A 25,433-nucleotide genomic window follows, 5' to 3' on the forward strand; every position below is an offset into this window, starting at 1 on the left:
TGGTTCTGCTGGGGTGGAGTGAGATCCACAACCACCATGCACAGCGAGACAGCTTATAAAATAGGGGAGGGGAAGCTTGGATCAACACCCCAGTGTCAGGAGACAGAGAGTGTCTATAATGGAGGGAACCTTGACCGACCTCCCAGAGTTAGCAGATAGAGGGTATCTTGGTGTGGGGTGGCCTGAGAAGGGAGGGGAAACTTAATCAACACCCCATATTGGCCAATAGGGGATGTCCTAGAAGAGAAAGAAACTTTACTGATACCCCAGCGTTGGCAGACAGGGGACATCCTAGAAGAGACTAGAAGAACGGCCGTACAGGGTCAGACCAAAGGTCCATCTAGCCCAGGGTCCTGTCTGTCGACAGCGGCCAGTGCCAGGTGCCCCAGAGGCAATGAACAGAACAGGGAATCATCAAGTGATCCATCCCCTGTCGCCCATTCCCAGCTTCTGGCAAACAGAGGCTAGTGGCACCGCCCCTGCCCATCCTGGCTAATAGCCACTGATGGACCTATCCTCCATGAACTGATCTAGTTCTGTTTTGAACCCTGTTAGTCTCGGCCTTCACAACACCCTTTGGCAAAGAGTTCCACCAGGCTGACTGTGTGGAGAAATACTTCCTTTCATTTGTTTTATCGACAACCCAGCGTGGGCCAACGAGGGACGTCCTAGCAGCATGAGGAAACTTTGACCCCTCCATGTTAGCTGATCGGCAAAGGCTCAGGCAGGCAGGGCGAAGTTACGATTCAAACCCAGGACTCGGCAGCTCGGCAGTTTCCCCATCTAGAACATGGGGGGGTGGGATTCTGACACTCACCCACCACAGTTTGACTGCGGCTAGGTAAGTGCTAGAAATTATTATCCTGAATGCCCTGATCCAGCACCTCTTTCCAAGGGGCGCATCTTTATGGGAAGGGCACGTCCTGATTTGGGGCTTAGGCGCGCACCCCGATCTTTGGTTAGTTATTTACAGTCATAGAGCTTTATAAAGTTCCCTGCAAAAATATATAGATCTCTCTCTCTCTCTCGATATATATATAAAAAAAACTATTAGAAATTCGACGCAGCTCGGCTATTTCCATGGCTCCCGCGTATTGAAACCTACAAGTGTTTCTTTTTCCTGCTCTTAGTGTCTCATCCCATCTGTTCGGCAATCGGCTGATGAGCGGATCTGGCATTTTGTTCCATGTCACCCACGCTCTCCCCCCCCCCGAACCCGTTCTCCAGCCCCCCCTATGCCGCAGTGTCGTCAGCACTCAGCACGCCATTGAGGGCCACGCCGGCCTGGAGTTTGACTTGGGCATCCTCCGCCAGGTCCGGGGTCTCTCCCAGCACCGGCTGGTCCCGGAGCAGGGCGCGCCGGAAGTAGCAGAGGTAGAAGGGCAGCAGAAAGCCCAGGAGAGAGAAGATCAGGAGGCCAAAATTGACCTGTGGGGGGGGGGAGGGGGATGCAAGGCAAGTGGGAGAGATTTGGAGGGGGGAAAATCAGTGATTTCATCTCACAGCTGAGCTACCCACTCAGTGATTCAGCCACCAAAATATGTTCCTTCTCCACCCCCTATTAATTGCACGGCATGCTGGGAAAGGGGCCCGCGCCGCAGCCCTGCACTCCTCCCCCGGGGGCACAAGGAGCTCGGACTCCAAGACCTTTTTAGCGCCAACTGGGCAGCTTTGCCAATCTGGACACAGGCACCTGCCTCACCGGGGACTGTCCCACTCCCCAAGCCAGCCAGGCACAAGGACCAGCGCCCCCTAGAGGGGGAAGACTCCCACTCCCCCCCATTGACTCCTCGAGCCAGTCAGTGGCCCCATCCTGGGGTCAGATCAGAGCCAGCGCCCCCTAGAGGGGAAAGGCCCCATGTCCCATTCCCTGCCCCCCTGAGCCATCCTGGTCCTTCCCCCCACTATACCCTTTTCTCCAAGGGCAGGGAGGTCCCTGTGACCCCTTTCAGGATGGTAGGAGGAGCCTGGGTCTAGCCCCACCCCTCATCTCTCCAGTGTCAGCTAACACACTCAACTGGGACAAATGGCACCCTCTGGTCTAACGGGGCCAGGTGCTGCCGCAGAGCCCCCTGCCCAGCCAGGGGAAGGGGCACCAGATCCATCCCCCCCACTCCAGCCTCCCTCCCCCCTTGGTGGATCAGCCCTAGAGCGGGGCAGAGTCTAAGTCCTTGGGGGGTGGGGTCAAGCACTGGTATTGCCCCGCCCCTTGCCATATGCTAGCTCCACGAGGTGGGGGCGGGGGCTCCCCAGCCTGAGGTCTGTGGGGAGGGGGATCCCAGGATAGGGTTGGCCACGGCCCTTTCACTTACCCAGAAGGGGTCGCCGGCCAGGGGCCCCACCACGACCATGAAGAGCGGCTGCTGCAGCAGAGCAAAGACGGCGCTGATCAGCGACTGCAGGCCAGTCAGAGTGCCAAAGTGACTGGACGGGTACCTGCCAACCAAAGGCCAAGCGGCCAATGAGGGCTCTGCCCACCTGGCGCCCCTCCGGGTAACCAGACCCCGCCCCCACCAAAGTCCTAGGAGTGACCCCCCCCCTTGATTAGTGACCCCACACCTCTGCCATGGCCCCAGCAGACAGGAGAATGAGTGGGATCGAGGGGGCAACCCCCCATCTCCCCTCCCGCCTGCCCCACATCCCAGCTGGTTCGTACCCCTTCCCCCATCAAGAAGGACTGACCCTCACCAAACTCCATCAGCCTTGGCCAGCTGGGCTTGGCCCCCCAGGAAGATTAAGGAGGGAGGGAGACGGGGTCCCTGGCTGCTGGGTCATGCCCCTGTGAGCATCCCCAGCCAGCGCTCCAGGCTCTGGGTGTGGCAGGGGCACACAGGAAGGATGGGGCAAGCGTGGGGGTGGGGGGGACTCACACAGCGGCGTAGAGACTCCCGCAGGCGGAGTGGAAAAAGCCTCGCACCATGGTGTGAAGGACAAAGGTCAAAAACTGCAGAGAGAGAGAGAGAGAGTGAGGGGGGGGGCATCAGAATGTGGGGGGCGCCCCAGGGGATCAGCAGCAGACAGTGACCATTGGGCCTGGGGCACGATGGGAAAGGACAGGAGACTCAGAGTGGCACCAGCTCTGGCGGGCCATGGGGCAAGGGGGAGCGGGCCAGGGGCGGCACCTGCCTGGGGCACCGTGGGGGAGCAGAGCAGGGGCCAGCGGTACCTGCAGAGGTAGGTTATCGATGAGGCAGGTGACCCCGAAGCCCACCAGCAGCAGGTTGGTGAAGGTGAAGGCCCGGATGGCATTGGTGAGCTTCTGGATCTTGCGGTAGCGGGGCCTAGCAGGTGACTTCTCAGCCCTGGCCCTGGCAACGGCAGGGGAAAGAGTCACTAGCCAGCCCGGCGGCGTCCGCGCCCCGGGGCATGAGCACCAGGATTCAAACACACACCCCAGTCCCCCCAGTGGGTTCCGTGACCTGGGCCACCAGTGCCAGGATTCACCCCCCAGCAGCCCCAGTGGGGGCTGCACCCAAGGGCACCAGTGCCAGGATTCACCCCCCAGCAGGGATCTGTGCCCCGGGGCACCAGGATTCGCCCCCCCAGGCCCCCAAGCTGGTTCCGTGCCCCGGACACACATTCTCACCCAGCTGCCGCGGTGGCGCCCGTGCCCAGTGGCCCGTCCACACAGTCCTTCATGCGCCAGTCCATCACGTAGCCGATGAAGGGGCAGGTTATGAGGCAGAGCAGCTGCATGGCCCCGAAGATGGAGGCGTAGAACCCAACTGTCCGTCGGGGAGAGGGTGAGAACCCGGTGCCCGGGCCCTGGCCCCAACCCCACTGCCGGGGAGACTCCCAGGCCCTACCCCCATCAGAGCGGAGACCCCTGTGCCCAGTCCCCACCCCCAGTCTCTGATCAGGGAGGAGACTCTTATGCCCACGCCCTTCCCCATCAGGGGGAGAACCCCACACCCAGGCCCCGTCCCTCTGCCCTATAGCGGAGAGCACAGCGCCTGGGGAAGGCATGGGTTCATCGGCCACTGCGTGTGAGAGACCCCACTCCCACTTCCTGCCCCATAGGGGCCTGGGGCTCCCCAGTCTCTTGGCAGCTCCGTACATTGCCGGAGCTAGCAATGCTGGAAGGGCAGGGGGCAGGGCTGGCCTCGGCTACCCCCCAGCCGCTCCTACCTGTGTCCTCAGCCTGCTCCATCAGCTCCTCCGGCACTGGGGTCAACAGGGGGAGAGACACACAGACGGGATAAAGGGCCTGGAGAGAAGGTCCCTGCCCCCATTCAAGCCAATGTCCCTCCAACACCTTTTCCCTCCCACATCCACCCCCAGCTCCCCCTGCTGGCCTCGGCTTCCCCCCTCCTACGCCAGCTCCCCCCTACCCCCACCCCCAGCCCACCTCGGTCTCCCCCTCCTACCCCAACTCCCCCCCCGCCCACACCCCCAGCTTCCCCTCATGCCCTATGCCCTCCTGTGATGAAGTGATGATTTTCTGAGATATTTCCCCAGGCTCCCCCACCCCCGCCCCATCAGAGACCCCATCCCCCGACAGCCTCAGCCAGAGTCATCCCCAGGCTCCCTCTGTACTCTGCCTTGCTACTTGTGGGCACAAAAGGATTAAAAGCAGTTCTGGGGGCAGGAGGTGTTGGGTCCCATAACAGTCTGGGGCCTGGCTCCACATCGATGGAAGGTCCGTAATGCCAGTGGGAGCCCCAGGCGATCCCTGGGACCCTCCCGCAGGCGGACAGGCAAACTCAGCCCTTGGACGACAGACTGAAAACCAGCTGGGCTGAGTTAGGGCAGGATTGTGCTGAAAATTACATTGACACGAAGAGCGGGTGAGTCTGTGGCCAGGAGCCTGCCTCGCTCGGCCTCGCTGGACAGAGCTCGCAGTGGAGCCCAGAGGCGGGGAGGCCGCCTGACTGGCCCTTAAGGAAGAGCGGGGCCCTCGGTGGGGCTCCTCCAAGGGGCAGGGGAAACACCAGGGCACAGTACACACCCTGTGGGTCCATGAGAGCAGGCCCCCACCCAATGCCCCCTCCTGGCCTATGTCCCCCTGTGACCAAGTGGGAATTTTGGTGCTATGTTTATGAGGCGTATGCGTGCCTCAGTTTCCCTCTGTGCTTTGCATTGCTCTGCACACGAGTGCAGAGGGTTAACCAGCTGTTCTTGGGGCACAGCAAGAGCCATGAGGTGTGTGCGTCCCGTGGCTGGCTGGGGTGGTACGAAGGGTTGGCAAAGGACTGGCGGAAACCAACCCACATCAATGGAGCATGCAGCAAGAGAGCGGGAACCCCAATGGCCGGGCTGTTCACCCCTAGAGCCACCAGCCAGGAGGAAGGAGACGTTCCCTCAGCCGAGAAGCAGCACAAAGGCCCCAGCGGGAGAACAAAGGGGAAAGGAGGCTGGCGGCCAGGCCTCGGAGCTGACAAGGAGCCACATGGAGATAGAGGCCATAACAGCTTGGCTGGCTAATTGCACCGGCGCTGGCCAGGCTGGACTATGGCTCAAGCTTTGCCTCTCTGTGCGAAGCCAAGGCCTTGCCGATCCCGTGGGCCAGGCGGCTCATGTCCCCCCGGTCTGGGAAGGCTGCTGCTGTCGCTGCAGATACCCCTGACAGCACGGCGCCCCGAAGGGCACAAACCTCCCGGCAGCCAAGGAGACAGACGGGCCCTAGAGGCCATGGGCCTGCCCCTGTGGAACTGGGTGGGGCCTTGGGGGCCAGGGACTGGGGAGAGGCTGGGCCAGTGGATCCATGACACGCTCCCCACCGGGCCCTCACCGTCTTGGCTGCCGCCCGTCACCTGGAACTCCAGCATCTTGTTCATCGCTGCCATGTAGAAGATGATGCGCAGCTGGGTCATGCCCATGGTGATCAGGCTCCACAGGAAGATGGGGGAGCAGACGCTGCGGCGGAAGGGGATCGAGTCTGCAGGCAGGGGCGAAGGAGGGGGAAGGGAAGGAGGAGATGTCACTGTCAGCCCCAGACAACCCCCACACCTCCTCCACCAGACATGATAGTGCCCCCCATCAGAGACCCCATCCCCCCGACAGCCTCAGCCAGAGCCATCCCCAGGCTGCCCCCCATGAGAGACCCCATCCCCCCGACAGCCTCAGCCAGAGCCATCCCCAGGCTGCCCCCCATCAGAGACCCCATCCCCCCGACAGCCTCAGCCAGAGCCATCCCCCGGCTCCCCCCATCAGAGACCCCATCCCCGACAGCCTCAGCCAGAGCCATCCCCAGGCTCCCCCCATCAGAGACCCCATCCCCCCGACAGCCTCAGCCAGAGCCATCCCCAGGCTCCCCCCATCAGAGACCCCATCCCCCCGACAGCCTCAGCTAGAGCCATCCCCAGGCTCCCCCCATCAGAGACCCCATCCCCCCGACAGCCTCAGCCAGAGCCATCCCCAGGCTGCCCCCCATGAGAGACCCCATCCCCCCGACAGCCTCAGCCAGAGCCATCCCCAGGCTCCCCCCATCAGAGACCCCATCCCCCCGACAGCCTCAGCCAGAGCCATCCCCAGGCTCCCCCCATCAGAGACCCCATCCCCCCGACAGCCTCAGCCAGAGCCATCCCCAGGCTCCCCCCATCAGAGACCCCATCCCCCCGACAGCCTCAGCTAGAGCCATCCCCAGGCTCCCCCCATCAGAGACCCCCTCCCCCCGACAGCCTCAGCTAGAGCCATCCCCAGGCTCCCCCCATCAGAGACCCCATCCCCCCGACAGCCTCAGCCAGAGTCATCCCCAGGCTCCCCCCCGCCCCCATCAGAGACCCAATCCCCGACAGCCTCAGCCAGAGTCATCCCCAGGCTCCCCTCATCAGAGACCCCATCCCCCCGACAGCCTCAGCCAGAGCCATCCCCAGGCTCCCCCCATCAGAGACCCCATCCCCCCGACAGCCTCAGCCAGAGCCATCCCCAGGCTGCACCCATCAGAGACCCCATCCCCCCGACAGCCTCAGCCAGAGTCATCCCCAGGCTCCCCCCCCCCATCAGAGACCCCATCCCCGACAGCCTCAGCCAGAGTCATCCCCAGGCTCCCCCCCCCCCCCATCAGAGACCCCATCCCCCCCGACAGCCTCAGCCAGAGCCATCCCCAGGCTCCCCCCATCAGAGACCCCATCCCCCCGACAGCCTCAGCCAGAGCCATCCCCAGGCTCCCCCCCCCCCATCAGAGACCCCATCCCCGACAGCCTCAGCCAGAGCCATCCCCAGGCTCCCCCCCCATCAGAGACCCCATCCCCCCGACAGCCTCAGCCAGAGCCATCCCCAGGCTCCCCCCATCAGAGACCCCATCCCCCCGACAGCCTCAGCCAGAGCCATCCCCAGGCTGCACCCATCAGAGACCCCATCCCCCCGACAGCCTCAGCCAGAGTCATCCCCAGGCTCCCCCCCCCCCCCATCAGAGACCCCATCCCCGACAGCCTCAGCCAGAGTCATCCCCAGGCTCCCCCCCCCCCCATCAGAGACCCCATCCCCCCCGACAGCCTCAGCCAGAGCCATCCCCAGGCTGCCCCCCCATCAGAGACCCCATCCCCCCAACAGCCTCAGCCAGAGTCATCCCCACGCTCCCCCATCAGAGACCCCATCCCCCCAACACCCTCAGCCAGAGTCACCCCCAGGCTCCCCCCCCCTACCAGAGCCCCAACCCCCGACAGCCTCAGCCAGAGTCATCCCCAGGCTCCCCCCCCCATCAGAGACCCCATCCCCCGACAGCCTCAGCCAGAGCCATCCCCTGGCTCCCCCCATCAGAGACCCCATCCCCCCAACAGCCTCAGCCAGAGCCATCCCCAGGCTGCCCCCCCATCAGAGACCCCATCCCCCCGACAGCCTCAGCCAGAGCCATCCCCAGGCTCCCCCACCATCAGATCCCCCATCCCCCCGACAGCCTCAGCCAGAGCCATCCCCAGGCTGCACCCATCAGAGACCCCATCCCCCCGACAGCCTCAGCCAGAGCCATCCCCAGGCTGCCCCCCCCCATCAGAGACCCCATCCCCCCGACAGCCTCAGCCAGAGTCATCCCCAGGCTCCCCCCCCCCATCAGAGACCCCATCCCCCCCGACAGCCTCAGCCAGAGCCATCCCCAGGCTGCCCCCCCCATCAGAGACCCCATCCCCCCAACAGCCTCAGCCAGAGTCATCCCCAGGCTCCCCCCATCAGAGACCCCATCCCCCGACAGCCTCAGCCAGAGCCATCCCCAGGCTCCCCCCCCCCATCAGACACCCCATCCCCCCAACAGCCTCAGCCAGAGCCATCCCCAGGCTACCCCCCCCCATCAGAGACCCCATCCCCGACAGCCTCAGCCAGAGTCATCCCCAGGCTGCACCCATCAGAGACCCCATCCCCCCGACAGCCTCAGCCAGAGCCATCCCCAGGCTGCCCCCATCAGAGACCCCATCCCCCCGACAGCCTCAGCCAGAGCCATCCCCAGGCTGCCCCCCCATCAGAGACCCCATCCCCCCGACAGCCTCAGCCAGACTCATCCCCAGGCTGCCCCCATCAGAGACCCCATCCCCCCGACAGCCTCAGCCAGAGCCATCCCCAGGCTCCCCCCATCAGAGACCCCATCCCCCGACAGCCTCAGCCAGAGCCATCCCCAGGCTCCCCAGCCACGGCAGCTCTCATCACCCCCCTACAAACAGACAGGAGCGTCTGTCACTGCCCACCTCTGCTCTCGCATGTGGGAAAGGTGAATCTCAGCACGGTTGGATTCCTGGCTTCTACCCCAGCTCGGGGGGCGGGGGGGCAGAGGGAGGAGTGGGGTCTAGTTGCAGGGTGGAAGTCAGGACTCCTGGTTGTAGCCCAACTCTGGGAGGGCAGTGGGATCTAGTGGTTAGAGCTGGCAAGGGTTCTCGGAGCCAGGACTCCTGGGTTCTCTCCAAACTCGAGCTCACTCTAGCAGCTGTGCAGGAGGCTGGCCGCGGGGGTGCCTGGGTGCTCCGCCCCCCCCCACCCGGGGGGTTAGGGCCGCCCCAGATCCCGCAGGTAGAACCCAGCGGGACTTATCGGTGTCGGGCGCTACGGGCCGGGAAAGTGCAGGTCCCGGATCCCGCCAGCAGGTGGAGCCAGACACCCAGGCAGCGCCCCGCGGCCTGCAGAGCCGCTGCCTGATGCGCGAGGTTCCCGGCCTTGCACGGAGCAGCTGCCGGGCCATAAATGGGCCATAAATCGGCCAGTCGGTTGGGGGCACGGCTGGCCCCGCCCACACACCGCCTGCTGCTTCCAGGCTGCACCCCCCTACATTCCCCTGCACCCCCCAGCCTGGGGGAGCCCTGCGCCCCCCTACATTCCCCTGCACCCCCCAGCTTGGGGGAGCCCTGCGCCCCCCTACATTCCCCTGCACCCCCAAGCCTGGGGGAGCCCTGCGCCCCCCTACATTCCCCTGCACCCCCAAGCCTGGGGGAGCCCTGCGCCCCCCCCTACATTCCCCTGCACCCCCAAGCCTGGGGGAGCCCTGCACCCCCCTACATTCCCCTGCACCCCCCACCCGGGGGGAGCCCTGCACCCCCCTACATTCCCCTGCACCCCCCAGCCTGGGGGAGCCCTGCGCCCCCCTACATTCCCCTGCACCCCCCCACCCTGGGGGAGCCCTGCACCCCCCTACATTCCCCTGCACCCCCCAGCCTGGGGGAGCCCTGCACCCCCCCTACATTCCCCTGCACCCCCCACCCTGGGGGAGCCCTGCACCCCCCTACATTCCCCTGCACCCCCCAGCCTGGGGGAGCCCTGCACCCCCCTACATTCCCCTGCACCCCCCAGCCTGGGGGAGCCCTGCACCCCCCTACATTCCCCTGCACCCCCCAGCCTGGGGGAGCCCTGCACCCCCCTACATTCCCCCGCACCCCCCCACCCTGGGGGAGCCCTGCGCCCCCCGACATTCCCCTGCTGCCCCCCGCCTGGGGGAGCCCTGCGCCCCCCTACATTCCCCTGCACCCCCCAGCCTGGGGGAGCCCTGCGCCCCCCTACATTCCCCTGCACCCCCCAGCCTGGGGGAGCCCTGCGCCCCCCCACATTCCCCTGCACCCCCAAGCCTGGGGGAGCCCTGCGCCCCCCTACATTCCCCTGCACCCCCAAGCCTGGGGGAGCCCTGCGCCCCCCTACATTCCCCTGCACCCCCCAGCCTGGGGGAGCCCTGCACCCCCCTACCTTCCCCTGCACCCCCCCAGCCTGGGGGAGCCCTGCACCCCCCTACATTCCCCTGTCCCCCCCAGCCTGGGGGAGCCCTGCACCCCCCTACATTCCCCTGCACCCCCCCGCCGGGGGGCGCCCTGCACCCCCCTACATTCCCCTGCACCCCCAGCCTGGGGGCGCCCTGCACCCCCCCTACATTCCCCTGCACCCCCCGAGCCTGGGGGAGCCCTGCACCCCCCCTACATTCCCCTGCACCCCCAGCCTGGGGGAGCCCTGCACCCCCCCCTCCATTCCCCTGCACCCCCACCAGCCTGGGGGAGCCCTGCACCCCCCCTACATTCCCCTGCACCCCCCCTCAGCCTGGGGGAGCCCTGCACCCCTCTACATTCCCCTGCACCCCCCCAGCCTGGGGGAGCCCTGCACCCCCCTACATTCCACTGCACCCCCCCTCAGCCTGGGGGAGCCCTGCACCCCTCTACAGTCCCCTGTCCCCCCCTCAGCCTGGGGGAGCCCTGCACCCCCCTACATTCCCCTGCACTCCCACCAGCCTGGGGGAGCCCTGCACCCCCCCTACATTCCCCTGCACCCCCCCTCAGCCTGGGGGAGCCCTGCACCCCCCTACATTCCCCTGTCCCCCCCTCAGCCTGGGGGAGCCCTGCACCCCCCTACATTCCCCTGCACCCCCACCAGCCTGGGGGAGCCCTGCACCCCCCCTACATTCCCCTGCACCCCCCCTCAGCCTGGGGGACCCCTGCACCCCCCTACATTCTCCTGCACCCCCCCTCAGCCTGGGGGACCCCTGTACCCCCCTACATTCTCCTGCACCCCCCCTCAGCCTGGGGGACCCCTGCACCCCCCTACATTCCCCTGCACCCCCCAGCCTGGGGGACCCCTGCACCCCCCTACATTCCCCTGCACCCCCCCTCAGCCTGGGGGAGCCCTGCACCCCTCTACATTCCCCTGCACCCCCCAGCCTGGGGGAGCCCTGCACCCCTCTACATTGCCCTGCACCCCCCCAGCCTGGGGGAGCCCTGCACCCCCCTACAGTCCCCTGCACCCCCCAGCCTGGGGGACCCCTGCACCCCCCTACAGTCTCCTGCACCCCCCCTCAGCCTGGGGGAGCCCTGCACCCCTCTACATTCCCCTGCACCCCCCCAGCCTGGGGGAGCCCTGCACCCCCCTACATTCCCCTGCACCCCCCCTCAGCCTGGGGGAGCCCTGCACCCCTCTACATTCCCCTGCACAACCCCCCCCAGCCTGGGAGTGCCCTGCACCTCCCTACATTCCCCTGTACCCCCAGCTTGGGAGAGCCCCACACCCCGCTGCACTCCGCAGCCCCACACCCCCCTGCACTCCCTCACACACACTGCTCCCCTGGGGGGAATCAGACACCCTGAGCCCCTCAGACACTCTTGGGTGGCCCTGTCACACTGCCCTCCTCAGGGAGCCCTTCCCCCCATACACCTTGAACACCCCCCCCCCCACACACACACACTCTGGGAAGCCCAGCAGCCCCCAAACCCTGCCCACCCAGGGTGCACACAGCCCAGCAGGGGGCGCTGCAGCAGGACTTCCCCCACCCAGAGACCCTGCCCCCTGCAAGGTACCCTGAGCTCTGCCCCCATGGGTGCTGGGTCCAGCTGGCCCCCTGAGTCCAGGGGGCATGTGACACTCACACTCGGCAGGGATCGTAGCCCCGTGGCACAGGTCCTGCGTCGATGTGCAAAGCTCCTTGCCCTCCTGCGGGCACGGCCCCTTCTGGCTCAGGCGCTGCCCCACGGTGGTGACGTGGGTGTAGAACCGATCGCCCGTCACCCTGTGATCCAGTGCCAGCTCGCTCAGCTTGATCTTCTTCCTGACCCAGGGAAAGGCGGGTGAGAGGAGAACCAGCACCCCCTGCTGGGGGAGACCTGCCACTGCCCCCATAGCGCCACCTGCTGGGGGAGACCTGCCACTGCCCCCATAGCGCCACCTGCTGGGGGAGACCTGCCACTGCCCCCATAGCGCCACCTGCTGGGGGAGACCTGCCACTGTCTGCTGGGAGCTCCCCCCACAGCCAGCGCCCCCACCCTGCTCCCTACAGCGCCCCCTGCTGGGAAAGGCCGGCGCTCCCCCACCCTCACTCACGTGTAGTTAGCCTCCTCGGGCGCCGGGAAGGACTCCTTGGGCCAGTTGACCAGGCAATTGAGGAAGATGAGGCAGGCCAGGCCCGACCAGGTCAGCATTATGGTGATGAAGGAGACGCCGGCATCGTAGATCAGCTGGGAGCAGGGGAGCAGGAGGTTAGTGGGGCGGATGTGGACAGGGAGGGGGCCAGATGGGACAGGGAGAGTCTGGCTGGCATCTTGGGCAGGGGTCACCCGGAGACCCGATTTCTCCCCACGTAACCCAGAGGCGCTGAGAGCTCTCTGTGAGCCCCCCAATCCAGCAGCCCAGGCCACCCACTGATCTGAAGCAGGAAGTGGGGATGGGGGGGTTGAACCTGCCCCCACATCGAGAGGTCCCCGTACCTTGACTGCGGGGAAGGTGACGGCCGAGGAGGCGTAGGAGCCGATCATCAGCGCCATGAAGGTGGAGCGCAGGTTCCCAAACATGTTGGGCAGCTGGGGAGGACCCAGAGCAGAGATGTTAGTGGGGGGAGAGGCGGCGGGAGGGGGGGGACAGCCCCGGCGCCAGGACAGCCCCCAGCCCTCCGCAGTCTCTTTCCCCCTCCCCCCATCCCAGCCCATCGACACCACCCCTCCCCGCTGCCCAGCTCAGGCCGACTTGCCCTGAGGGGCCCAGATCCACTCGGGCCTGGGGGCAGCCATTTCCCTTTGGCCCCCACTGGGGGGGGTCTCACTAGAGGAGCAGGGGGTGGGGGACGGGGAGAGGAGGCCTGCATTCCCCCTGGGGAGGGAGCCTAGATACAGGGTTAGGGTGCCATGGGGCAGGGGGGTGGGGCTGGATCCCAGGTCTGGACCGTGTTGGGGCCCCATGGGGGCGGGGATCAGGCCTGTTCCTCCCCTCCCCCAGACGCAGCCGCAAGCAGTAGGGCACCTTGGTTTAGTAAACAGGCCAGCACGAGGTTGGGGCCCTGCCCCCTCCCACCCCGCCAGCCCTGGGGCAGGGGGGGGGTGTGCTCCGTAATCCTGCCTTCCTATTGGCTGCCCGGCTACCGGCCCAGGTCACGTGACTGCTGGCAGGTGGGGCGGGGGCTGTGCCTGTGCCAAGACGCAACATGACCCCTGGGGGGTGGGGAGGGTGTAATCCTAACCCCTCATGTGCTGGATGGAGAGATTTCCCCCTCCCCTGACCCAGGCAGTGCCCCATGCCAGAGGCTGCAGCGCTGCCCACTTTGCTCCGTCCAGCCCTTTGCCAAGGTCCCCTGGCAGCCCGGCCCCGAGGGCTCGCTGGCACCCAGCGCCGGCTCACTTCCCGGCTCAGAGCGCTGCATGCAGCGTGTGCACAACGCCTGGGTCAGACCCCATCACGGAGCGGGCGGGGGGCAGGATCACGCCCGGCCCTGCAGCTGGCAAGGGACATGGCCCCCAAGAACACCCCGGCCTGTCCTCCGGGGCCCAGCTCCAGCTGGGGACCCAGCCCCGACAGAAACCCTGCAGTGACATTCCCGCCAACCGGCCTCCCCTGTGTGCCCAGGACTGCAGTGCCCAGCTGCCCATCCCTCAGCAACCAACGCAGACAGGAGCATTCAGCATGGGGCGAACACAGCCCCGTCCCAGCCCCCACCTGACCCAAGCAGGTGCACAAGGCCCTCCTGTGCCTGGCTCAGAGTTTGGCCTTGTCCCCACCCCACAGGGCAAGCAGCCCCACCCTGGGCGCCAGGCCAGTGCTCCCCCGCACCGTGCAAGCCGCCGGTCAGGCCCATGCAGAGGCAGCCAGGAGGCAGATGGCTCCGCGCCTGGCCCAGAGCAATGGGAGCCGTGGCAGGCGAGTGGCACGTCAGTCCAAGGCAACGAGGGGCGAGCGCACTCAGCCCTGGGAGATGGTGAGAGACGGCACAGAGCCCCCTGCCAGCGAGCCCCACGACCCGCACCCCACACACACAGCCCCTCCCCACAGACTGAGGACCCAGGCTGGGCCCCACCCTGAGAGCTGGGTGCTGCGCCATACCCCAGGACCAACCCCCGCGTGGGGCAGGAGTGGCTGAGCGAGCTCGGGCGCAGGCCTCCTCAGCAAGGCAGGGCAGGGCCCGGCAGGGAGCCATGGGGACCCAGAAACAGGCAGGGGGGCTAGTCACTCCCCTGCCATGTGACTCTAGGCCAGGGTCCTGCCACACCACCTGCCTCCTCGGTACTCAGCTGTGGGGTTCAGGCCCCAGCGCCAAGCCCCGGGAGGAGATCAGGGCACTGACCCCTCTGGGCATCCAGGGGGAGCCTTGGGACCAAAGATGTTTTGTACCCTGAGGAAGGCTGGCATGGTACCCCTTCCCCCACTCTGCTGCCCCCAGCCGGCCCTTCCAAGGGGCTCAGCGCTCCCTCCTGCCCCACAGCGACAGGCACAGCCCCTCCCCCCAGGGGGCACAGAGCCCACACTCACCGTCAGCGAGGTGAATGTCAGGCAGATACCCCCAAAGCCATTCAGGGACAGGCCGAGGAAAATCAGTGGGGAGAGACCTGGGGGAGAGAGAGGTGGGGAGAGTAGATGAGTCTGAGCTGGGGAACTGGGGGGATGGGAGAGCGGAGGAGCACAGGGCTGTGGGTTTGGGGGGATGGGAGAGTGGAGGAGCACAGGGCTGGGGGTTTGGGGGGATGGGAGAGCGGAGGGGCGCAGGGCTGGGGGTTTGGGAGACTGGGGAGCGGAGGGGCGCAGGGCTGTGGGTTTGGGGGGATGGGAGAGCGGAGGGGCGCAGGGCTGGGGGTTTGGGGGGATGGGAGAGCGGAGGGGTGCAGGGCTGGGGGTTTGGGGGGATGGGAGAGCGGGGGGTGCAGGGCTCGGGGTTTGGGAGACTGGGGAGCGGAGGAGCGCAGGGCTGGGAGACTGTGGGGGCGGCAGAACGTGAGATAAGCAGTGGAGGTGGAGGCCTGTGTCAGTGGAGGTTTGGATCAGGTTCAGGAAACAGGTTGGGGAGCTTGTGGGTGCTGCTGGGAAGACAAGGGGGCGGGGAGCTGCGGGCTGTGGGGAGGAGCCCTCACCTCACCTGAGGGGTCGTAGGCAGCCAGGGCCATCAGAGCGCAGGAGACAGCAAAGCTGAAACTACAGGGGCACAGGGCAGTAATCAGCACCCCCAGCCTATGGGACCCTCCCCAACCCTGGGATCCCTCCATTCCCATGGGCACCTCCCCCAGTGCCCACACCTTGAGATCTAGCCACCTAAGCATATCCCTGAGGCCCCTACCCCCACAGGACCCAGCCCCCACCATGGGCACCTCCAGCACCCCCACCTTGGGACATCCCCAGTGCACATCTCCCCCTCCTTTTACCTTGTCCCTCCACGCCCACCTCAGCCACCGCCCCCCATTTTAGGACCCAGCCCTGTTTCCTGAGGAAATCCATGGCCCCCTTCCCCATCTCCATGGGCCCTTCTTCCACACAACCCCCACCCAGGGGGTTCCTGACCCCCCAGGCCACCCCGCACCTGCCGAGGAGGCGGAGGGGCCGGGGCCCCAGACGGTCCATGAGCACCCCCAGGGGTAGGGTGGCGGCGCTCAGCAGGAAGGACCCGATGGTGAAGCCCAGGTTCAGCATCTCCTCCTGCTCCACGCAGCTAGGCCAGTGGTGGAGGGGATGCTCTGGAGCCGAGCCATTGGTCCCGTTTTCACCTGGGGACATTCGCAGCGTCAGACCCTCCCCAGCCCTGGGGGGAGCCCCCCGACCCTGACCCCCCTTGCCCCAGGGGCTGTACCTACCTCTCACTCCATAGCTGGGCAGGGGCCCATGGGGGGAGCACAGAGTCTCATCAGGGAGCAAGGAGGCTCATGGGGGGCAGGGAAGCTCCCAGTGGGGGAACAGGGGTCCCATGGGGGTGAGGTGGGTCCCATGGGAGAGCAGGAGGCACGAGGTTTCATGGGATTCAAGCAGGGCTCTCAGTAAGGGCAACAAAGTCTCACTGGGGGTTGAGGGGGCCCCATGGGGGGACAGGGGGCTCTCAGTGGGAGGGTCAGGGTTCCCATGGGGGGACAGGAGGCAAGGGGGAGGAGGGGACTCTCAGGGGGCGGGTCAGGGTTCCTGTGATAAATAAAGTGGTGGGGGGAAGAGCTCCCTTTGATGGACACCCAGCCAGCCACTTAGCTGGAAAATCCCTCTTGGGAGTTGGTCTTTACTTGCTTTACCTATAAAGGGTTAAAAAGTCCCCCAGGTAAAGGGGGGGAAAAGTGGGCACCTGACCAAAAGAGCCAATGGGAGGGTGGAACTTTTTAAAATTGGGAAAGAAACTTTGCCTTTTTCTGTTGTTCTCTGGGCTGGAGGGACAGAGCAGCCGCCTATAAACAGCTAAGCCAGGTATGATCATAAATCATTAGCTCATGCCTAGAACTACGTATCTGAACTCCAAATGTGTAAGTAGATCAGAATGTTTAGCTAGACGCGATCAGGTTTATTTTCTTTATTTTGGTGTGTGGATCTCCGCTGTGCTAACCCCAGATGCTTCCATTTGCTTGTAACCTTTAAGCTGAACCCGCCAGGAAAGCTGTTTTGGGTGCCTGATTTGTATAAATGTTTCTTTTAAGATCTAGCAAAAAGCCTAAATTCCAGATGTATTTTTCCCTTTTTTGTTTTTAATAAAATTTACCTTTTTTAAGAACAGGGTTGGATTTTTGGTGTCCTAAGGAGTTTGTGCATGTTGTTTAATTAGCTGCTAGCCACAGCTCATTTCCTTTGTTTCCTTTCTCAGCTCTTCCCCGGAGTGGGGGTGAGAGGGCTTGAGGGTGCCCCACAGGGAGGAATTCCCAAGTGCTCCTTCCTGGGTTCAAAAGGGGTTTTTTTGCATTTGGGTGGTGGCAGCATTTACCAAGCCACGGTCAGAGAAAAGCTGTAACCTTGGGAGTTTAACACAAGCCTGGAGTGGCCAGTATTAATTTTTTTAATCCTTGTGGGCCTCACTTATGTACTCGGCGTGACAGAGTGGGGCTTCAGCGTTGACCATTCCCATGGGGGGACAGGAAGCAAGGGGGGATGGGAGGGGCAGGGGTTCCCATGCAGGGAGCGGGATCCCCTTGGGGGCAGGGGCGAGGCAGAGGAGTCCCTGAGGGTCTCCAGCCCTGGCTCAGGAATGCTGTATGGTGCCACACCTGGCAGGGTCTGTGCCAAGCGCCGGTCTCGCTGTCACCCTGTCCACGGGCCCATGCTGCAGCCCCATGGGGTGGGTGTCAGGGAGTCCCAGCACAGCCTGGCACGGGGCAGATGTGTACATCAGTGCCCAGGGCCTATTGAGTGGGGCCTGGCCCGGCCTGCCCTAAGCAGCTGGGGTTGGTGGGAGGCGCCAGTGGCATGGTGCCTGTCAATCCCCCACAGGTCCGTCTGTCCCTCTCTCGGCTGTGTCTGGCTGCAGGTCTCTTGTAGCCGGCAGAGCAACCCGGACCCTGTCAGACCCATCCACCCCACCGGGCCTGTCCCGCCCACCTGGGACGAGGGGCCAGAACCAGCCCGGCTGATCTGGGGAGGAACCCAGCTCTGTGGGGCCTCTGCAGGGACTGAGCCCTGGCCACACCCCAAACACACCCACATTCCCACACCTCCCCATTCCAACATCTTCCCGTGGCTCCACCCACCTCATCTCAGGCTCCACCCCTCCCCTGCTTGGCCACGCCCCTCCTCATCTCACCTCCTCCCCTGATTGCCCAATCCCATTACTTCCCTTTGCCCTCCACTCCTCATATCATCCCCCACCCTTCTCCTGCTTGGCCCCTGCCATGTTATTGTCCTTCCCACCTTTCATGTTTGGCCCCTCCCACTTTCTCTTTGACCTTCCCCACCCTTCTCCAGCTTGGTCCCTCCCACTCTCTCTGTGCCCCACCCTTCTCTCGCTCAACCCCACGCACTTTCCCCTGCCCCGCTCTCTCCCTGGGCCCCTCCCCTCTCACCTGTGCACATGTGGGAGTAGAAGCCCTCGTGCTTGAGCATGATGAGCAGGGAGCCCCAGCCCAGCAGCACGGCGGAGAAGAGGAGGTTCTCCAGGACGGCGGTACACGCCATCCACCAGCGCCGACGGTACGCCTGCTGCAGCGTCAGCGCCATCCCGGCTCCACAGGGGCCACAGGCTGGGGACACAGAGTGACTGACTCATTCTTTGCCCCCCCCATCTCCTGCTTGACCCCTCCCACTTTATCTCCTTGCCCCTCCCCTCTCTAACTAAATGGCAAAGCATAGGATGGGGGGTGCTGCAGGGATCTGGTCTTATTTAACCTCTGCCATACCAGTCTGGAAGAGGGAGTAAACAGCATCTGTCTTAGAGACTTACCTGGCCCATAGTGTCTGAGCTCCCTCAATGCCTTTGTATCTTTACACAGACAGGCCAATTATGCCTATTGTACAGATGGGGAAACTGAGGCACGGAAAGGCCAAGTGACCTGCCCCAGGTCTGCGGCAGAGCAAGGAACTGAACCTAGGTCTACCCAGTCCCAGGCTAGTGCCCTAACCACTGGGCCATCCTTCCTCCTCTTGACAGTCACAGATGCTATGAGCGAGGCCAGGGAAACACCCACCAGGGCCAGGAGAGCTAGTCCACCTGGGCAGGAAATGGAGACTGACTGTTTTTCTAGATCTGCTCTAGCTCAGCCGTGTTTGCAGGGTTGCTGTAGCTGTGCTGGTCTCTGTAGAGCTGGAAAACTGGACAGAAGTCGGTCCAGTGAGCGGGGTTACCTCACCCACCTGGTCTCTCTCGTTCAAACACGAACTCAGTCAGGGCAGCAGGAGGTCAGACGAGCTGGTCGCAGTGGGCTGGGCTGGCCTTGGGATCTGTGACTCTCTGAAATACCAACACGGGATTTCACATGGGAAAGCCAGTGTTTGATTTGTAGCGGAAGAGATGCAATTGTTTTGCTTTCTTAACTGACACGGCAAACGCAGAGGTGCAGGGGCCATGATCTGCCAAGCCCACTGATGTGGGGTCCATGATCTGCCAAGCCCTGAGGTGCCGGGGCTGAGCCCTGGCACAAATTAAGCATTGGGGAAAGCAACTAAGGTAACCAGATGTCCTGATTTTATAGGGACAGTCCCGATATTTGGGACTTTTTCTTATATAGGCTCCTATTACCCCCACCCCCTCCCGATTTTTCACATTTGCTGTCTGGGCACCCTAAAAGCAACAGCCAATCCAGCTGGAGCAACCCGATCCCAAAGCCAGGCGCCCTCCCGCCGGGGCTGGGGGTAGACTGTGAAAGAGACCGAGGTGGGGGAGTGCGGCGGCGCTCCCTGAAATGAGGCACAAGTTTGGAAGCTGGAGTGAAGAGGCCGGAGCGACAGGTTTGCCCTTGGCCCGGTGCCGGTGCTGATCCTACACAGGGCTCATTTCCAAGGGGAGACAAAATGGTTGGGGCTCTGTTGAGTTTGCAAATCTCCAAAGGTGGGATGAGAGAACGTTAAGAAAGAGGAATTTAGGTGAGAAAATGGCTTCAAAGGGGAATAGCCCCCTGGGGGAAGGGCCAGGGGCCCCACTGTCCAGCCAAAGATTTGTGCCCTGGGGGAAGATCAGCCCCTAGACGGCCCGTGTCCCCGAGGGCCTCGCCCTGCTCCGGGCTGTCCCACGACCCCCTGGCAGAAGCGGAGGTGCTGAGCCCCAGCTGCCAGGATTCTCATGTCAGGCTTCTCTGACAGCTGACAGCACTCTGGGGTACCCCCATCGCAGGGGTATCCCCTCCAGTGCCCCCATCCCTCCAACATCCCAGCTCTGTAATCCACTCAAGCCCCCTCGCCAGCATGGCCTCCCCCCACCAGCAGCTTCCTAGAATCCCCCTCACCTTCCCTTCCTGTTCCAGCACAGCCAGCCACATGTCCCTACCCCTCCCCAAAAATAGCCCAGAATCAATACGGGGCTGGGCTGGGCTGCGCCTGGCCTGGCCGCCCTGCCACGTGGACTGCACGATTGCTTTGCCCCAGTCACATACGTGTGAAACACTCCAGTCCCCTTGGCCCAGCTGGCTCCCTCCCCAGCCACCGCCTCCCCTCACACCGCTCCCCCTTGGCAGCCCTCGCCCACACTTACCCTCCTGGCGCAAGGGGTCAGGGCGGGGGGGGGCAGCTCGGTGATCCCAGAGCAGGGAGGGGTCAAGCGAACTCTCCCTCTGCCTCAAGCCACTGGCTAAGCGGTGTGTTTTTTTGCCTGCTGTTTGCCAACTGCTGAAGTTAGAAACGGCTGAGCGGGAGTTGAAGAGCGCTTGTGTGTGCAGTGCAGGAAGTGAAAAGAGCATGTGTGGTCTGCTTTATAAGGGCATCAACTCTGCATGTGTGTGTGTGTGTGTGTGTGTGTGTGAGAGAGAGCCAGGAGGGGGATAAGAAGAATAAGAAAATATGAAGGAGCTAAAGAGGCAAATAACAAAATAAAGGGGGAATTGAAGAATGAATAAAAGAATGAACAAGTTAAAGAAAGACTGAAAGGACAAATGAGCAAAGAAAAAGTGAATTACAGAAAGACCAAATTAAAAAAAGATCAGGCAAAAAGTGAATTGAAGGAGGAAAGAAAGAGTCAGTGAAAGAATTAAAGGAGGAATGAAAGACGGAAGAAATGAAAGAACAAACTAAAGAAGGAAAGAAAGAGTGAGTTACAAAAAGAATGAAGGAAAGAAAGAACGAAAGAGAATGAAAGAAAGAACGAACTGAAGAAGGAAAGAATGCATGAGTGAAAAAATGAATTAAAGAATCAGCAACAAAGAACAAATTGAAGGAGGAAACACAGAATGAGCAAAAGAATTAAAGAAAGAAGGAAAGAGAAGAAATGAAAGAACAAACTAAAGAAGGAAAGAATGAGTGAAAAAGAATGAATTCAAGCAAAAACAGGCAAAAACTGAATCGGAGGAAATTCAGTGTTCATCAATGCAAAAGAATGCACACTGGAAAACATAATCCCAACTCTACCTACAAAATGATGGGGTCTAAATTAGCTGTTACCACTCGAGGAAGACCTTGGAGTCATGATGGTAGTTCTCTAAAAAATCTGCTCCATGTGAACTGGCAGTCAAAAAAGCGAACAGTGTTAGGAACCGTTAGGAAAGGAATAGATAAGACAGAAAATATCCTAACGTCACTATGTAAATCCATGGCACGCCCACACCTTGAATACTGCATGCAGCTCTGGTCGCCCCAGCTCAAAAAAGATACATTAGAATTGGAAAAGGTATGGAGAAGGGCAACAAAAATTATTATGGGTCTGGAACAGCTTCCATATGGGGAGAGATTAAAAAGACTGGGACTGTTCAGCTTAAAAAAGAAACGACTAAGGGGGGACATGATAGAGGTCTGTGGTATCAGGACTGATGTGGAGAAAGTGAATGCGGAAGTGTTATTTACCCCTTCGCATAACATGAGAACCAGGGGTCACCTAATGAAATGAATAGGCAGCAGGTTTATAACAAACAAAAGGAAGTATTTTTTCACACAGTGCACAGTTGGCCTGTGGAAGTCGTTGCCAGGGGATGTTGTGAAGGCCAAAACCACAACTGGTTTCAAAAAAGAATTAGGTAAATTCATGGAGGACAGGCCCATCAATGGCTATTGGCCAAGATGGTCAAGGGTTCAATCCCATGCTGGGGATGTCCCTAAATCTCCAATTGCCAGAAGCTGGGACTGGACGACAGGGGATGGATCATTTGATAATTGCCCTGTTCTGTTCGTTCCCTCTGAAGCACTGGACACTGTTGGACAACAGGACACAGGGCTAGATGGGCCATTGGTCTGACCACATCTGGCCATTCTTATGTTCTTGTGAAATAATTAAAGAATGAACAAAAGATGGAAGAAACAAAATACAGAACGAACTAAAGAAGGAAAGAAAAATGAGTGAAAAGATGTTAGACAAAACAAAGAACTAAAGAAGGAAAGAATGAACAAGTAAAAAAAGAATGAAAAAGAATGAGCAAAACAGAAAAGGAATTAAAGGAGGAAAGAAAGAACAAGTGAAAGATGGAATAAATGAAAGAAAGAAGGATTAAGGAAAGAAAAAGGAAAAAGAAATGAATGAGAAAAAGAATTAAAGAGTGAACTATAGAAATAAAAGAATGCATTAGAGAAGGAAAGAACAAATTAAAAGGAGAAAGAAGGAAAGAAGGAAAGAGTGATGGACAGGAAAGAATGAACTGAAGGAAGGAGTGAGAGAAGGAAGGAGTGGATAGAGGAGAGAGACTGGGAGAGAGCAGAGGGGGAAGAACAGGGTGGAGATTTCCAAATGGGACAGGAGAGAAGAAAGTGGGGCAGGGAGAACAGAGGAAAAGAGCAGGTTGGCTGGAGCATATACTGGGAGCAGGCGGATCTCACCAGTGCGGGTCGCCCTTGAGAAGCACCAGGCTCACATTTTGTGTGTGTGGGGGGGGGGGGGTCTCACCCTTTCCTTTATGTCTCCCACAGCCCCCCGGTGCAGTTGGAACCCCCCCCCCCCAGCTTCTCATTGGCCACTGACCAGCCTTTAGCTGCTGTGATGAGTCCAACTGCGCAAACACAACCTACAGCTCAACCTTTAACTCCCCGCATGCCACCCACAGGTGCCCCCTCCCCTGGCCGGCCTGTGTGGTTGTGCTGCATGTGCATTCATGTGTGTGTATAGTTGTTTATGTGGTTGTGTGTGTACGTATGGTTGTGCATGGAGAGTGGGTGTACGTGTGGTTGTGCACGGTGGATGGTTGTACATGGTGTTTGTGTGTAAACGTGCATATGTGGCTGTGTGAGGTTGTGCATGTGTGTGGTTGTGCATGTGTGGCTGTGCCTGGTGTGTGCACACATGTGGCTGTGCCTGGCGTGGTTGTGGTAGCATGTATGTGGCTGTGCAAGGTGTGTGTCTCTCCCTATGTGGGTGCATGGGGTGTCTGTGGTTGTGTGTGACACTGCATGGTGTGTGGTTGCAGGTGTGGTTGTGCATGGTGTGTGTCTGTCTCTGTGTGATGTGGATCCACAGGATTGGTGCTACACCCTCAGCTTTGGAACAGTCTCTTGGAGTGTGCCAGACCCCCAAAGGGTCCCACCCTTCCTTAAGGGCAGCCATCAGGCCTCACCGCCTCCTGTGACTGACCCTCCTGCCTCACCCCGTGAACTCAGTTCAGTGAGCCCAGCTGGAACAGGTTCCCGGCTTGTCTGCTCTTAATGCCCCTGATTAAGTATCTGTGGTGACACTGAGTGTTGTCAAAACAGCCGGGTTCGGCAGTCAGCTGTTACACAGCACAGGAGGGACATAGGTGAGCACAGAGAAGTGAAGGTTAAAGCACGACCCAAGTCCGTCCTACTCAGCCCAGAGCCCAGCCAAGCTGTGGTGAACACCTCTGTTCAGGCTCTGTCTCAGTCTGACCTCCCTGGTCAGGTGAGAGCCCTGACTCCTTCCCACAGCCAACTCCTCACCCCACCTCCCACCTTCCCAGCCCTTTGTTCTCCAGCTGGGGGGTTTGCTCAGCCTCCCTGCTGAGCAGTGGGGAAATCCATCCCCCTCTGGGGCACAGGCTGCTAGGCATCCATGTCCTGGTGAGTGGATTTACTGTCTTAGTGGGGCCACCCTCAGCCAGTCCTTCCTTTTTAATGACCCGCTCAGGCAGCCATGTAACGTTCACACTGACATTTCCCAGCCTGTCCAGAGAGCAAACTGTCCTTTTCCCCCACTGGGTAACAATGCAACGTAAGAGGGGGTGTTTGTGACATTCTGTACTTAGGGGGAGCGTGCTGTAACCCCCATATTCCTCATTTTCATATCATCGTGATCTTACGTATAAAGCAGGCCTTGTAAGGTATCAGGGGAAAGGTTATGATCTGCTGAAAGTCATTTCTCTCTCCATCTATGTATATCATTAATGCATATGAAATTATGAGGATTGTGTAGTATGGTTGTCACTAAAACATGCTGTAAGTTGGGGGAATCAGCCAGATATTAGCTCCTGAGAGGCAACAGCAAGGAAAGCAACCAACGCCCAGGCGGGGTGTCAAACAACCCATCAACAACCATTGTCCAGCAAGGGGGCTACAGTGCAACGACTCACCTGCATGAGGCCCCACCAGTGGAATTGTTCAACCTTGCTTGGAGAGACTCCATGTAATGCTCACCTGACTCTGAAGGGAGGGTGGGGGCAAAGCGAAGAGGGAGGAAAGGACATGATAAAAGGGAGAGACGTTTGCCAGGCTCTTCCTCTCTCTTCCACCTCCATCTACAGCCATCACCACCAAGTGACTGAAGTGCCGATCAAAGGGGAGAGCCTGGCTGAAGAGCAACCAGCCAGCCTGTGGTGAGACGCATCTAAGTTTGTAAGGGCCCTGAGAGTGTTAAGATCAGCTTAGAATGCGTTTTGCTTTTATTTCATTTGACCAAATCTGACTTATGGTTTGATTTATAATCACTTAAAATCTATCTTTATAGTTAATACATTTGTTTTGTTTGTTCTACCTGAAGCAGTGCGTTTGGTTTGAAGCGTGTCAGAGATCCCCTTGGGATAACAAGCCTGGTACATATCAATTTCTTTGTTAAATTGATGAACTCATATAAGCTCACAGCGTCCAGCGGGCAGAACTGGACACTGCAGGTTCCTAGGGTTGTGTCTGGGACTGGAGATATTGGCTCGTGTCATTCAGTTGCACAATCCAAGGAGCAGATTACATGCCAGAGGCTGTGCGTGAACAGCCCAGGAGTGGGGGTTCTCACAGCAGAGCAGGGTAAGGCTGGTTCCCAGAGTCGAGGAGTGGAGTGACCTAGCAGATCACTGGTCCAGATAACACCAGGGGGGAACGTCACAGTGTTTAAGGGCTATAGGGTGTTAGTTCCCCAATCCTGTGACCAGAGACACTCGGGTATTAACTGCATGGAAACAGGCAGCTGTCCTTCCCAAGACAGCCGGTGGAACTCCCTGCCACTGGATGCCAGAGAGTTAAATGCTGCTGTGGGGTTTGTGGAGGGGCTGGGGAACACTGTGAGTGGAAAACTCCTGCCCTGTAGCCTCAGCTGATGGCTGGGCTCAGGCAGGAATGGCCCACGGGTGGTATAAAGTAGCTGGAAGGTGCCCAGCCCCCAGATGGCACTGTCTCACCTGCGCTGGGAGACCACTCCCCCCCAGAGCCCACAGCACTGGGGCCAGTTAGTCGTCCTACCCCCTCTCAGGGTCTGTATGAAATCCCCTTGGGGCACAGCGTCCCCAATGCACCAGGGAGACTCAACGCCTGTCCCCATTCCTGGGCCTGGCTCCCCTAGTCACCCACTCCTGCTGGGGCCTGGCCCTCTGTTCCCTACTCCCTCCACA

General features: G+C 61.1%; 1 protein-coding gene across 3 annotated transcripts; it reads right to left on the reverse strand.

Moving 5' to 3' along the window:
- Positions 1-511: 511 nt before the first annotated feature.
- SLC43A1 (solute carrier family 43 member 1) lies at positions 512-24,311 on the reverse strand. 3 transcript variants are annotated; one of them, XM_045015990.1, is made up of 16 exons: positions 24,250-24,311; positions 18,889-18,985; positions 18,102-18,278; positions 15,659-15,842; positions 15,221-15,276; positions 14,620-14,696; positions 12,591-12,683; positions 12,208-12,341; positions 11,757-11,935; positions 5,732-5,878; positions 4,129-4,164; positions 3,587-3,725; positions 3,167-3,308; positions 2,871-2,944; positions 2,313-2,436; positions 512-1,428 (listed from the first exon to the last, which is right to left on the reverse strand). In XM_045015990.1, the coding sequence occupies exons 3-16, from the start codon at positions 18,253-18,255 to the stop codon at positions 1,234-1,236; spliced, it is 1,734 nt and encodes a 577-aa protein (XP_044871925.1). In that variant the 5' UTR covers positions 18,256-18,278; positions 18,889-18,985; positions 24,250-24,311; the 3' UTR covers positions 512-1,233. The 3 variants fall into 3 exon arrangements, with proteins under 3 accessions (XP_044871925.1, XP_044871926.1, XP_044871924.1); XM_045015991.1 differs by lacking the exon at positions 24,250-24,311 and adding an exon at positions 24,186-24,248; XM_045015989.1 differs by lacking the exon at positions 24,250-24,311 and having other exon boundaries at positions 18,889-19,900.
- Positions 24,312-25,433: the final 1,122 nt, after the last annotated feature.

This window comes from Mauremys mutica, chromosome 4 (genome assembly GCF_020497125.1).
Source record: "Mauremys mutica isolate MM-2020 ecotype Southern chromosome 4, ASM2049712v1, whole genome shotgun sequence".
In the NCBI taxonomy this organism is placed as follows: domain Eukaryota; kingdom Metazoa; phylum Chordata; order Testudines; family Geoemydidae; genus Mauremys; species Mauremys mutica.